This window comes from Coptis chinensis, chromosome 3 (assembly GCF_015680905.1).
Source record: "Coptis chinensis isolate HL-2020 chromosome 3, ASM1568090v1, whole genome shotgun sequence".
Lineage (NCBI taxonomy): Eukaryota > Viridiplantae > Streptophyta > Magnoliopsida > Ranunculales > Ranunculaceae > Coptis > Coptis chinensis.
The window spans coordinates 76005333-76019490 of record NC_141458.1 but is presented as its reverse complement, the minus strand read 5'-3'; the positions used below and the strand labels follow the sequence as shown (position 1 = coordinate 76019490).

Genomic DNA, 14158 nt, shown 5'->3' with positions numbered 1-14158 from the left:
ACTAAAGTAGATGAAGAACAATATTTAGGAGAAATCGAGAGAGTGACTGACTAATTTTTTTTTGGTCAAAGATACCAACTGACGAAAGTAGAGACTCCCAACAATGATATAGAAAATAGTGTACTAATTACTTTATACGATTATTAACCATACACATGGCAGTCAAAATTTAGGAAAAATTTAACAACTCATTAAATTAACAATATACCCTACTATTATTTGCATTAATCAACTAAGACAAAACACAAATAACTCTATCTAATGGGCTTTATTTGGGCTATTTATTATTTATTCAAGGCAGAGATTAGACTATCAAAGTTAGTAGGTCGGGCTTAATAGTTTTTAGTTCTCTTTAAAATAGAAGAAAGAAAGATTTGTTGTATCGCCAGGTGGCACAATCTAGATACCCGACCCGACCACACTCCACAGTCACCACATCAAGCTCTATTATGTTTTTCCGATTAGCGGGATTCAATAAAATATTAAAAAAAAAATAATGGCTGATCCAGCTGGAAAAAGAAATCTACCATCATGGATGGCTTCTAGAGATAATAATAAAACTGCTACAAGAAGTCGGGACACACGTGCTGATACACTCAGCTTCTCGAAACTACTGGTAATTATGGATTATTTTTGAAGCGTGGAATTATTGTTATTATTTATGAGTGTTTTTTTATAAAATGTGTAGGATGGAGTGGTGTTTGTGTTGTCGGGGTTTGTGAACCCGGAAAGGAGTACATTGAGATCACAAGCACAAGAAATGGGAGGAGAGTATCAGACTGATTGGAATTCCAACTGCACTTTACTTATTTCCGCTTTCCCTAATACTCCTAAGTTTCGACAAGTGGAGGCGGATTGTGGAACTATTGTTTCTAAGGTTGGTGCTAAATATACCTTGTTAATGCTTTTTTAGTGCCATTGTTTTACGATCACCCCATGCCAAATTTGTGTCACCTGTTATGTATACACTTCAGTTGTAACTGAACGTAGAGGAGAGGACTTCTCCCTGGCCTTACGGACCTTGAGGTTTCGCTGTGCGTCTCTGACTGCTTATACTTATACTCCATGTATCTAGTGATCTTTTTATGTCCCTCTATTCTCAGGAGTGGATAGCTGAATGTTACAGCCAAAAGAAGCTTGTAGCAATTGAAAAGTACCTTATGCATCCTGGAAAACCATGGCGAAAATGCAGCATTTCTCATGAGGTTTGTCATGGTAATATAAAATGTTCTTTTTCTTCAGTTTACAAAGTAACTCAGTAGTGATTAGTGTACTCAACATAATTCATGTTATTCTTGCTTGCACAGTTGTACTACGCCTTTTGGTACTGTTCACGTTACCTTCTCATGTTGGTATTATGTAAATGAGAACTTCACGTTCTGGCACTAGCTATGATTCTATAAGGCTCTTTTACCATTTGACGATTCCGGTGTTGCCAAAATTATGAAAAGTTGATCTGAAATAATTATTTAAATTTACTTCAGTTCGACTTTTGATGCTAAAAATGCTCTTCTTGAGGATGTTCTTCATCCATTGTTCTAAGTGCTTATAAATTTACCGTCTCTAGATTGATTTTATGAATCATGTTTAGGTTTTGTTTGATTGGTGTATTCCATTTGAACTTCTGTGCTGCTGTTTTTCTGATGCTCCATAGGCTTTTTCAGATGATGAAACCATCACACAAGAAAGACCGCACACGCGAGTTGAGAGAAACCCACTTTCAAAACCAAGTGCTTCTTCTTCTTCGAAGGTTATTCTTGAAATGAACACTGCTTAGATAATTATATTCATACCAACCTTTCCCACTTATTGACACTTGCATGAAATGGGTAATAATTTGAAGCAGTAGTTTTATCCAGCCAACAGATTCTTATCAAGAAATCTTTCATCACTTCAGAACTGTCATAAGTTTGCATGGAAGAAATGGTGTTCTATAACCTTGATCTGATATTTGGTTACCAATTTCTTGTTTCTCTTGCTGACTTGCTTTCTTTGCCTAATTTTAACAGGGTGGAGCTCCTAGTCATATAAAAAAATCCCTTTCTCCCACTGAAGTGAAGAAGTGGGCCATCAAGGATTTGAATGAAACAGTATCATGGTTAGAGAGTCAAGAGGAGAGTGTAAGTTCTAGTCCCAGTTGTAGGCTCTTAGCATTAAATAAGTTCTTTGTTTTGACGCTTATTCGATGATTGTCTATCTCTTGTCTCGGGCACCTTATGTAGTTACAAGCGTACATATCTTACATTTCTCAAGAGCTGTAGGCTTGTAGCTCCTAAGAAATTATGACTTCTAAGTAGTTTAGGAAATACTATTTTTGGAACGTTGTAGCACACGAGCACCAAAATAGTCATCATCTCTGTGAAGTACAAATTTATTTTAGTACTCTATTGTTAAATTGTTTGTGGTGGATATGTAAGACTTTTTGTAAAAAAATTATCTTCAATGCTTTTGGATTGACAGCCAGAGCCGGCTGAAGTAAAGAAAATAGCTGCAGAAGGGATTCTCACTTGTCTACAAGATGCCATAGATTCTCTTCATAAAAACCAGGTTTTTATTTCTTTTTAAATAGCGATTTCCTTTATTCTTCCAACATGCCGTGTGTTACTTTTCTCTCAGCGATTTTTACATTAAATATTATTTTTGTCCATGCCACTTGGGTTCCAACCTGTAAATCATTATAAACTTAGAATTGAGCCTGTCATCGTCTGTTGTGTTTCCTTATGTTTTATAAAACAAGCGAAATATCAAAGAGGCCCTTCCAGGAGCATTATCAGGTGGATTCTTATCAGTTGTGTTACTTATATTATTTTCAAAACAAGTGAATTTGTTTCTGTTCTTCTCCTGGTTATTATTACATCATCATAACAAACGTCATTTCCGGGAAGAACCATTTTAAGTTGTGTCGCATATTGGAGATACCATTTGAAAGAAAATAAAAAGTAAAGTTCCCAGAGGGTATGAGACCCCAAGAAGGCATGCTCCCTGTTCTTTATAAGATACTGTTTTCTCCTTGTTTTGATTTTTTTTACTCATCGTTTTAAATGACCTTTTAAGCACATAACCCCCTCCCTCTCCCCCAACTTTGTTTTGTTTTTTCTGGGATTGGCAAACCTGTTTTTATGGAGATCGGTAACTCGGTAATGCTGGAGGGGTTTGAACCCCAGACATCTGGTAATATTACCCAAAAGTTTTACCAACTGAGCTAGCTGGCACCTGCAATGCCCATTTGTAAATGTTGCTAAAAAGGTTAAAACCTTTTTGTTTGCCAATGAACCAGGGTGACCATGTATCAGCTTTTTTTGTTTCGTTAATTCCTCATTGTGTAACTTGTTCTTTTCAGAACAATTTTAAATATTTGATCCTGTTCTTTCTTAATTATTATTATTATTACATCCTAACAAACATCGTTTCCGGGAAGAACCATTTTAAGTTGCGTTATTTGCGTCCCATATCGGGGATACCAGGAGATATGACTCCAAGCAGGCGTGCTCCCTGCTCTTAATAGGATACTGTTTTCTTCTTCATTTGATTTTTCTTTTACTCAATGTTTTAAATGGCACAGTAAGTACATAATGCCCTTTTTTATTATTAGGTTTGCAAACCTGTTTTTGATGAGATCAGCAACTCGGTAATGCTGGGGGGATTGAACCCCTAGACCTTTGGTAATATCACCCAAAGGTTTTGCCAGCTAAGCTAGCTAGCGACTGCAATGCCCATTTGTAAATGTTGCGAAAAGGTTAAAACCTTTGTCTTTGCTGATGAACCAGGGTGACCACGTATCAGCTTTTTTTGTTCGTTAAATCTTATTTTTCTGATTAACTAGAATGACCATAAATCAGCTTTTACTTTTTGATAATTCTTTTCTATGCACTCCTCTTAGTCTCTAACGAGACATTGCTTTTAGGAAATCCGACAAGTGACTGAGCAATGGAAATTTATCCCGCATGTGGTCAAAGAGTTGGCAAGGCTTGAGGATATGAAAAGTAGCAAGAGATCGGGCACAGATAAAGACATATATGAACAAGCTCTGACCTGTAAACGCCTTTACGAGAAGGAATATGACAATTTAGATGATGACTCCATAGCAAAGAAGAAAGGACCAGCTGCTCATATAGGTGACAAGGACATCATGAAAGTACATACTGAGCCCACTGAGGCAGAATATGATAGTGATGAAACGATCGAAATGACAGAAGATGAAATAGACCTTGCTTATGAAAGTATAATTTCTAAGCTTTGTAAATGGTACGTGACTGTATAACCCCGGAAGTTACCGTGTACTCGTGTAGGGATAGATGAAGCATATACAAATTATAAAAATCGCAAAAGTTTGTGTGATAGTCCTCACAATAGTGGTACCTCGTGTAGTAATTAGGTTTTGCTAATGCATGTCTATCCCATAGTGTTATAATAATCTGGAGTCAAATTTGTGTGTTTATGGCGCTGAATATGGTTTCATTTTGTGAATTCAGATTGTTTCGAGCCCCAGACTATTGGAACTATTCACTCATGAAGCATCCCACATTAACGATCCATCATGCCTCCTCTTTGTGATGAAACGGGGCGTATTAGATGTTTACTATCGCATTTTGTAATCTTTGGAGTTCTGACATTCAAATTTTCAATTTCAACGAGGTGATGTTAACATTTCAGAATTCTTTAAGAAACAAAATCTGAAATTGTATATGGATAGTGGTTCTGTGTACAAATTTGACAAAAATCAAACTGCTAAACTTTCAAATGGGTAACTCTTCATAGTATAGGCACTATACTATGATCACCATAACTGATTGATGGTATGTTCTTTATCCAAAAAAAAAAATGATGGTATGTTAATTAAAAGAAAGTTAACAGCTGCTTGCTGGATTTAGATTTCTCAGGACCAAGCCGATAGCTGATGCGCATCTCAAGCTCAACATATTTAAACCATTTAGGTGATTACAATCAACCTGTAATGATCAAGAACGTTTGCTCAAAGTTTGGACGATTTGAGATGAAGGAAAAATAAAGATTTTTATTGATCAACAATGGTGGTTACATGAATCTCTCGTTTTTCTCTGTTTGCAAGTTATGAAAATGGCAAAAGTCATAGTGAATCTTCTCTCTCCTCTTTTGATCTTTATGTAGTCATTCTTTTCACCAAAGCTCCAATCATTTTCTGACGAGTGTCCATCTTTCTCTTTTTCCTTCTTTTTTATGCTCTTTCCTGCAACCTACAAATTAGAGAGATATCGACTATTATGTGGATATCTCGGTTTATAAATGAAATCAAGAGTCAAAATATCGGATTGTACGATATTTTGCCATCACATTGCCCGCTCTCGAAATCTTTAAATTTCAAATCTTAAAATTTGAATTTTTCAAGAAAATACAAAGAAAAAATGGTTTTGAAATAAAACGGTTAACTGTTGGAGCTCAAACATTTTGCCCAACTCGAAACTATAAGGGTCTGCTTGATAACTGATTTTCCCGCTGGCAAATCGATATTTTCCCACTTAAACACCAATTTACCATTGATTATTGCGATATAAGGGTCTGGCAAAAATAAAATCAATTTGCCTGCAAAACCCTCACGTGACCTTATTTTCCCACTCGAAACGGGGAAAAAAAAATCCAACTCGGGGCTGAATATATTTTGCTAGAAGAAAATGACCAAAATTTTCTTGCTTCAACCCTAAACTTGGCAAATCACAATCGCTTTCTCTCAAACACACACACTCTCTCTCTCAAGCGCCAACAATGAGTTGCAAGAGGAGGAGAAATCTCCTCATCTCATTAAACAGGTTTGTATATTCTCTCTTCTTCTTGTATATAATCTTTTCTTCTTGTGTCGGGATATGAGACAGGATTAGTGATTTTCTCAACACTGAGCTGAAACTCAAGTTCTTTATAACTTTAATTTTTTGTAGAAGCTATTGCAATATGTTCGCCTATGGGGGTTTAGAATTTTGCCTATGTACCCAAGGTTTTATCTAAAAAGTAGGTTACAATGTATAAGAATCTCAAAAGATTAGCTAAACCTAATCTAACACCAAATAAAATCAAAACTTATATTATTCTCTTATGTTCTTATATTGTCAACGGGATCAGCCAAATATGAACAATGTTACATCATTTATCTCAATGAACAATAGTATAAAAAATGTTTTATACTATTATTTGCAGTGGCTTGAAGTAGTTATTTGATTCATCTTTAAACTTGATAGGATAAAATATTAAAAACTGGAACTCGTAAAATAGGTTAATCCCCATCTCTTGTATATAAGAATTAAAGCTAGTTGTAAGGAACCGACAGCAATGGTAAAGAAATCCACTTCCTTTAGACCAATATTTGCATGTGTTCATTCAATGAACAATGAGTCAAGGATCAAGTCGACAATGTCTTAGCTTGCCTATGTGCTTTTGTTTGTTTCTAGTTATAGTTTTTCTTTTGCACATTATGGCAAGACAAATGAAGTTTAGGAAAAAGGAAATAAGGAATGAGGATTTCATTTGTTGCTAGACAAATTACTTTGAACTTTGAAACGCGATTGAACGGTGGTAAAAGTTATTTTCACTCAATTTTAACAAGTTCTATTTGTTCAACTTAATTGTTTTCTAGAAGTTTAACAAAATATATCAAATTCCTATTACTACATATTGATCTAGTTTTATTGTATTTTTTTTTTCTTTTTTGTCAAGTAAAGTGAATTGAAACTTAATAAATTTCAATACACTTTATATGTTTCACTAATTAAACGTAAACCCTAATTATCTTCAAATTTTTTACTTATGCTTTGTATGAGATATTATTATGACTTCAGTCTAATTATATTTTATTTTCAATTCTCACTTTCAGATGTAATAACCAAGTTATAGAGTTAAATCTGAAGTTCTCTTTGCTTTTTATGCAACTTACTATGGTGCTGCTTGTTGTTTGATTGAAATCTCGTTAACTTAGATTTTGTATTAGAAAGCAGATTTTGGGATTTTGTTCGTCTCTTTATTCGTTCTAATTAAGGTAAGTTATTGTCGTTCTAATTACACGTTATAAGTTTGTGTAGAATGAGGAGAACTACACGAGAGCGTAGGGCAGTCGCGACTTTAGTGGTTGATATTATTGCTCAAGCTATGATGGCATACTACGACTGGTGGTATAGGATATATATGACTAGGCGTAGGGTTGTTAGAGCTATACCTACACCCATACCTAAGGCTCCGCGTAGGAATATGGATCTGCAGCGGAGTGTTGTGTTGAGGGGGTTTTATATGAACAGTGACCGCTATTGTCATAACATGTTGAAGATGAATAGAGAAATGTTTTGTCGCTTCTACTTCTGTTTGCACGGACTTGGTCTAAATGATAGTCGGTACCTGTCAGTCGAGAAGCAAGTCGCGTATTTCTTATACACAATCAGGCATGAGTGTATGACATGCGACAACGAAATATTGAGTTGCAATTCTTCCGCTCATGTGAAACAGTTTATCATTATTTCCATGTGGTATTGCAAGTGGTTTTGAGGTTATATAGAGAAGTGGTCAATAATGCTACCACTACAACCTCTCCTAAGCAGTGCTCGAAAACAAAAGAATGGCATCAATATTTTCAGGTTAGAGAGATATAGATGCATGTTGATGTCCATCCTATTAAACTTTTGACTTGTAAAATTGTCGTTAACAAACGTTTTTGGTTTTAGGACGCTGTGAGTGCTATTGATGGTACTCACATTGCTACCAAAGTAGATGTGGAAGACTAGGGTAGATATCGTAATAGGAAGGGTGTCGTCAGCCAAAATGTGTTGGTTGCCTGTACATTTGACATGAAGTTTACTTATGTACTTGCTGGATGGGAGGGTTCTGCCATGATAGTCGAGTCTTGAGGAGTGTTGTATCTCGCCCTGGGCACAAACTTACTCTACCCACTGGTATGTCAAGGTTTATAATTGTAATCTATCTTAGCACATGAAAATGTCATATACTAAACTTAACATGACACCGCCCCAGGATCGAAGTACTATCTTGCGGATGCTGGTTTCACATTAGTCCTGGGATTCCTCACACCCTTTCATGGCACACGATATCATCTCCGTGACATAGGCACAAAGGATGTTCAAGATTACAAAAAGTTGTATAAGTTTAGGCATTCGTCATTGCGTATGGTTGTTGAGAGAACAATCAGGTTGTTGAAGAAACACTTTGCATGTCTTAGGCATGCTACTCGTTATGATACGAGTGTACACACGAAAGTAATCCTTGCATGTTGTGCTATCCATAACTTCTTGAATGAGGAAAACCCAAATAGTACGTTAACCGACGAAGAATCGAGCTTGGATGAGGAAAATGGGGATGTGGGCATTAATGAGGCTGACACTAATAGTAATGAAGACCAACAAGTTCAAATTGATATGGTAACCTGCCCACGGTTGAACGAATTGGAGAGATGCTCTGGCTTTAATGATGTGGCAAGATACCATGGGACCACATTAAATATGTGATGGTGTTTTAATTATATTTTATAATGGTTCACATTGTCTTTTTAATGTGAATTTTTATTAGTGCATTGGTGCTTGTATTAATTATGGTTTGTACTGGATAAAATTGAATGGTTATCTATGAATTTGTTTAATGAATATTTATTAGAGGTTGTTAGTTATGAATGAATTTGATATTACTTTTATTTATTTATTTGTTTGTATTTTAATGATACTTCCAACAGTTATGGCTAGGCAGACGGGCCACTCATCCAAGGGTAAGCATGTGAGGTGACCAAACCACCTGTTCTGAGGTAGAAGCAAATCCGTTGGTATCCCTCGATGGATGAGATCTTAATTGAGGTCTTGTTAGAAAAGACTCTAAATGGTTTAGGTAAGAAGTCGAACAATGGTTTAAGTAAGTTAAGACGCTAGTATCACTTGACACTTCCAACCTCATTTTTTTTGCAGGCAAAATGTGAATATATTATATATAATAATAAGGTTACAATATAGGGGTTAAGTACCACCCGGGATATAGGGGTTAAGCACCACCCGGGCTGGATTAAGTTCCCACTTTGAAACCAAAAAATAAATTCCATGAAGGTGATAAAGCCTTCATTAATTCTAATGTCTAAACCATGTGTATTTCCAGTAAAAGTAATTTATTTATATCTTGCTGGAATGTTTCTAGCCCTGGGTGGAAGAGGAGTCAGATCCACATCTTTCCCCTTTGTCTTGCTTCCTTTCTTCTTTTGAATCTGCCATGGTTCATCACCATCCTGTGAGTTATCCTCATCATCCATGCAAGCTTATACTTTTTCATTGCTATCTTCTGCCATGGTTCTTTACCATCCTCGACATTTTCATCATCATCTGCGAGGTTAGCCCAATTAACCGATCTTAGCAGTGAATTTGCCTCATTCAATAATTTGAGCCTGTTTCCATCTCCAGTAGTGGAAGAAGATTGATCTACATGTCTTGTAGATGAAGAAGAATAAAAGTATACTCGACTATTCAGGCTCCCAACTGCAGTGCCTTTAATAATATCAGGAGGGGATGCTAAGTTAGGAGCTCTGTTGAGAGTTAGAGACCCTTGAATCTCAACATCTGACCTCATCTGATTCATCTCATATCCCCCCTTGTCAACATCATCTGACAAATCTTGATCAATAGTAACAAGATTTTCAGCCAAGTTAGTGGTTCACTGGTAGGGACTAGAGTTTCAACTGATGCATTGAGGGCATCCGCATATTCTGGTTCAAAGCCACTACTAACTTCATCCTCAGATCCACTACCCTCATTATTAGTTCCATATTCTACATCTTCCAGTGCACCTTCAGCAAAGTTTTTGGTTCTGTCTTGACACATAGATTTTTCTGCTAAAGCTTGAACAAATTGCTCATTCTCTACAACTAGGTTGTCTGCAACATTAATCACTTCAACCACCTCAACTTCGATGCTTTCTGCAGCCTTCTCAACCATCGATGAGGGTGATTTAGATGCTGAAATGTTAGACTCATCTACATAAACATCAACGAGGTCTGCAAGTACGCTAAATTGATTTGAGACATCTTTAACTTGAGGTGCTTTAGGGACCCATGTTTCCTTCCCCTTCTCATTCGCATTAGCAGTTTTCTTCCAACGCCTTTTCTTACCCATGGTACCGACATCTGCTTGATGAGATATGGGTGCAATCTTAGTCACCAGATTGTAGAGCGGGAGCGAGAGTGAGAGCGGAAGCGGGATCGTGAGAGCGGTGGGAAGCTCTGTGTTTTAGAGCATCTTTAGAGCGCCTATAAATGTTGAATATAATATGTTTTGTATATATTATCATAAGAGTGAATCAAATAAAATTTTGAATTAAAACCCAAAAAATATATTAATTATCTTAATTTTTCATATGAAAAAGAAAGTTATATTGATGTGAGTAATGAGTCTGTCCATATTGTCACGGTGTTGCATAATTGAGAATAATACTTTATTTGGGCTGGTTTAAGATTGAGGCCAAACAAAAACCAAAACCCACTTATACAATTGCGGAAATCTCATAGTTTACGTGTAAAATCCTTGGTAAGGTACTGACTTGTGACTTTAACCAGACACAAAAACCAAAAAGTAAAAATATTAATAATTTATCTTCTCTTTCTCTAAAGTTTTATGGGATCCAAGTATTATTAGTATATTTTAGTCAACTTCTCATCTTCCTTCGTCCTCAACTCCAGCAACCTAACAACTAGTTGAAGAAGCCATTTCATAGTCCTTTATTAAAAAATATCTCTAGCATTTCAAATTCTCAACATAAATACTACTTGGTTTGGGCTCAGTAGATGAACAAATGATGAAAGAAGTAAGTTAAAAACTATGTTTTGCAACTTTTACACAGAGAAACAGACGCTTTCTGCCCATTTTTTCTAGAGCGCGGTTTCTAGTTTCACAGACCGCGGTTTTATGGAGCTTTGTGTCTCAAATCGCTTGAGCGCGGTTTAAGAGCGAGAGCAATGACTACTTCCCACGGTTTGTGTGACTAAGGGTGCAATATCCTTAGCCACAACCTTCATTTTGTCTTGTTGACTCCTTTCAACTTTTTGCAATCAGTGACTAGCTGCCCAATACACTTACAATGATTGCACATTTTAGGTAGCTGACCAACTTCTACAGTTTGCCAGAATTATGTATTTTTAGTAGTCACACATATTTTATCAGGAATATTACAAGGTAGATCCACATCTACCAGTACTTTTGTGAAGTAGCCGAAGTCTCTATTAAGTGTCTTTTGGTCGATTTGCATAGGAAGCCCCACACCTCGAGCAATTGACATGAGAGCTGCGGGGTGACTCAGACCTGGGAATCTAACCCAAATGAGGGCATGAGATTGGCACTGTAGATCTGGGTTGAAGTCAGGGTTCCAAGTGCTAAGTCTCAAGGGATAATCCCCAAAGATCTAGGAGCCCTTAGCCCAGATTCTATTCAAATCATCGGCGTTAGAAAATCGAAAGAAGAGATAACCCTTACCTATAGGTGTGATGAGCCAGTCTCTTGAAGGATTTCATTTCTCCTTTGCAATCTACCCCACCTTGTCAATTGGTACTTTTATCAGATCAATCCTTCCAATAAGACAGAACTTGCAATACTGCAAACCACATTCATAAACGGCTTGAGGGATTTGAATAGCTGGGTACTCCCCCATCTTCTCAGGCTAGGGAAGGTTTTGGAATTCAAATTGTGGTGTTTTAACTTGCCTTGTTGCATCTGCATATGAAAAAGGTTGTCTTTTTTCATTTGCAGCAGCAACATTTTCGCTTGCCGTAATTTCTTGATTATGTGCTCTCATTGTCTTCTCAACAGCAGGTGGAAGCTCAAACTTTGATAGATCCATAGTTCAATATGAAAGTGGACTCTTGAAGATAAGAAATCGCCTTTCAAATCGCCCTTTTAGACTCAAGTGACGTCACGAGAGCCCATTTTTGCAGAAGAGTACTCTCCATCCTATGACTTCCAACCTCATTACATGTACTTGAATCCATACTCGAATTTGACAAACTTCGACACTTAAACAAGCTCACTTCACAAGCTCAGAATCAGCGCATTATTACCCCTCCTTTAGTGAAGCGTAAAAGGTCTCATCTTGGTCTTTAGGTCATGCCTCCACCCTCGTCTTGGTCTTACAGGGTAGCCTCTCATGTACCTCTCTCGGCCTTTAGTATTTTGTTAATTGTTAGTGTGAGTAGCTACTTCTCTTGTTATTAGTCCTTAGGATTTTTTTTTGCGGTGTTGTGCACTTCGGCAGGTTCATATGCACGGGAATTCACTCTACCTTGGTTTTTGTGCTATATGTGTACGATGAGGTAGTTAGGTGTCAAATTTTATGGGTGTAGGTGCTTCATTTCAATTCCAGTTATGGATTCCACACCTCAACTTGTTTTAAATCATTGTTTATTTCTCTGTGTGATCTCTATGTTGTTTCAAACAGTGAAAGTGGCTTGGATTAGGCAGTAACAATGTAAACTGCTTTGCTCTACAACTCATTCTATTTTTTCTCAGAGTTTTGGTTATTCTTTCTCATTTGCTTCATTACTCAAGGCAAGCAAAAGGAACCGGGAACCGGGAACGAGCGTATATAATTTTAAAAAAATGAAGGTAATTTCCTTTTCACAAGAGAAGCTGTGGTTATCACAAGAGACGCCACGCCATGAACAGTGATCTCCATTGTGCACATCGTCCCAGTCAAGCAACACGTTTACTTATAATATTGCTTTTTTTTTAATAAGCTCTTGTAAAAATAATCATAACGTAATATTTTTTGTCATAATCTCAATATACTTCCTTAATAAGACATTCAAATAGGAGACTTATTAAGGTTTCGCTAAAAAACTTGTCAGAAATTTAAAGAACGTAATGAGGGTGTTTAGGATAAATAAAGGAAGAACTGAAAATAATTACTTGTGCTTCTGATTCATTGCAAAAGAAAGTGTTCAAGACACATGACATGCCCGCTAAATAAAGACTAAACAAGTGCAGTAGCATCAACTACTTTTGCAAACAAAGTAAACCCTTCCATTAATCCACACTTCACAAACCAGTAACACACTGTAGTCCACACTTCACACACCACAGCATCACACACAGCTGCCATGAATACTCCACTGAAGGGAATAAATACTCAATTGAAAGGGGGGAGGGGTAGTATCATCAATGACACTATAACTCTCACCATGTCCACCAAAGCTTTCACCACTCTCAACTTCTGTATCACCAAAGCTTTCACCAAATACACTCTCAGCTTGTGAAGTCTCACCAAGAACTGGGCCAAAGCTTTCACCAACATTGACAGTATGATGTGAATAGTCATTCCCAAAAATGACACAAGCTTTAGGAAAATGAGGAAACATCCTCCCTCTTAGGTGACTCGCTGCGGGATGTGCCTATAACAATAAACAATTTCTTACAAACATGCTATGGTTATAAAACATAGTAATCATTTGTTACAAGATAGTCAAATAAATTACTCTGAAATACGCATCCTATGCTTGACGATCAACAACAATACATTTGGTTTATTTGTTGTATTCAAAACCAAACTCAGTAGCGTCAACAAGTTCCTTCACAGCTATGTAATCCATCTTCATAGTTTTAATCCTATAACGTACATGGTCAACCCCAATTGACAAGTTCAGTCGTCAATTCAAAATCGCAGCCACCTTTACTAAGGTCCCGGTTTCCCACCCATTCCTTGACGTTCTACCACTAACATTTAAAGTCTTCTCCAACAACAATTCAATTAGGATCTTACCCATCGTGGGAGACCAACGGGTATGCTGACGACTTGCCATAACTATAAAAAGAAACTTTGAAGGTGAACTAATCAAAGTACAATTTAATAAGTAATCAAACTAATACTTATTAAAACAATTTTATATATAAACTAAAGAACATTGTGTATAAAGAATGACAATTACTCTTACAACAAACACTTCGTTCTAGTTAGATAACGATGCAACAAACACTCTTACTCTTATAACAAACATTGATTTATCGTTATAGTTAGATATATCAGGGATCTTTCTGTTTCGGCCAATGCACCAAACTTAACCATACAGATAAAAAGACGAATAAAATTAAATTGAAAACCTTTTTGTTTTGGCCAATGCTCTTGAAAAAATTAAATTGAAAATTGTTTCGGCAGTAAACTGCTTCAACACAACGAG

General features: G+C 36.6%; 1 protein-coding gene across 6 annotated transcripts; it reads left to right on the top strand.

Annotated features, from left to right (window-relative positions):
- The first annotated feature begins 376 nt into the window (after positions 1-376).
- ATXRCC1 (BRCT domain-containing DNA repair protein) lies at positions 377-4741 on the top strand. Of its 6 annotated transcripts, none has more exons than XM_086602676.1 (8): positions 378-616; positions 689-877; positions 1104-1205; positions 1655-1750; positions 2010-2120; positions 2461-2547; positions 3905-4245; positions 4473-4741. In XM_086602676.1, coding segments are annotated over exons 1-8 (1047 nt in total). In that variant the 5' UTR covers positions 378-496; the 3' UTR covers positions 4474-4741. The 6 variants fall into 6 exon arrangements, with proteins under 6 accessions (XP_086458800.1, XP_086458802.1, XP_086458799.1 ...); XM_086602675.1 differs by having other exon boundaries at positions 379-616; positions 1104-1215; positions 1665-1750; XM_086602674.1 differs by lacking the exon at positions 4473-4741 and having other exon boundaries at positions 377-616; positions 3905-4340.
- Positions 4742-14158: the final 9417 nt, after the last annotated feature.

Coding starts and splice junctions, on each gene's coding strand:
- ATXRCC1 (XM_086602674.1), top strand. CDS start 497: ATGGCTGATCCAGCTGGAAAAAGAAATCTACCATCATGGATGGCTTCT. Junction 878..1,103: donor GTGGAACTATTGTTTCTAAG/GTTGGTGCTAAA, acceptor CTCTATTCTCAG/GAGTGGATAGCTGAATGTTA. Junction 1,206..1,654: donor AATGCAGCATTTCTCATGAG/GTTTGTCATGGT, acceptor GATGCTCCATAG/GCTTTTTCAGATGATGAAAC.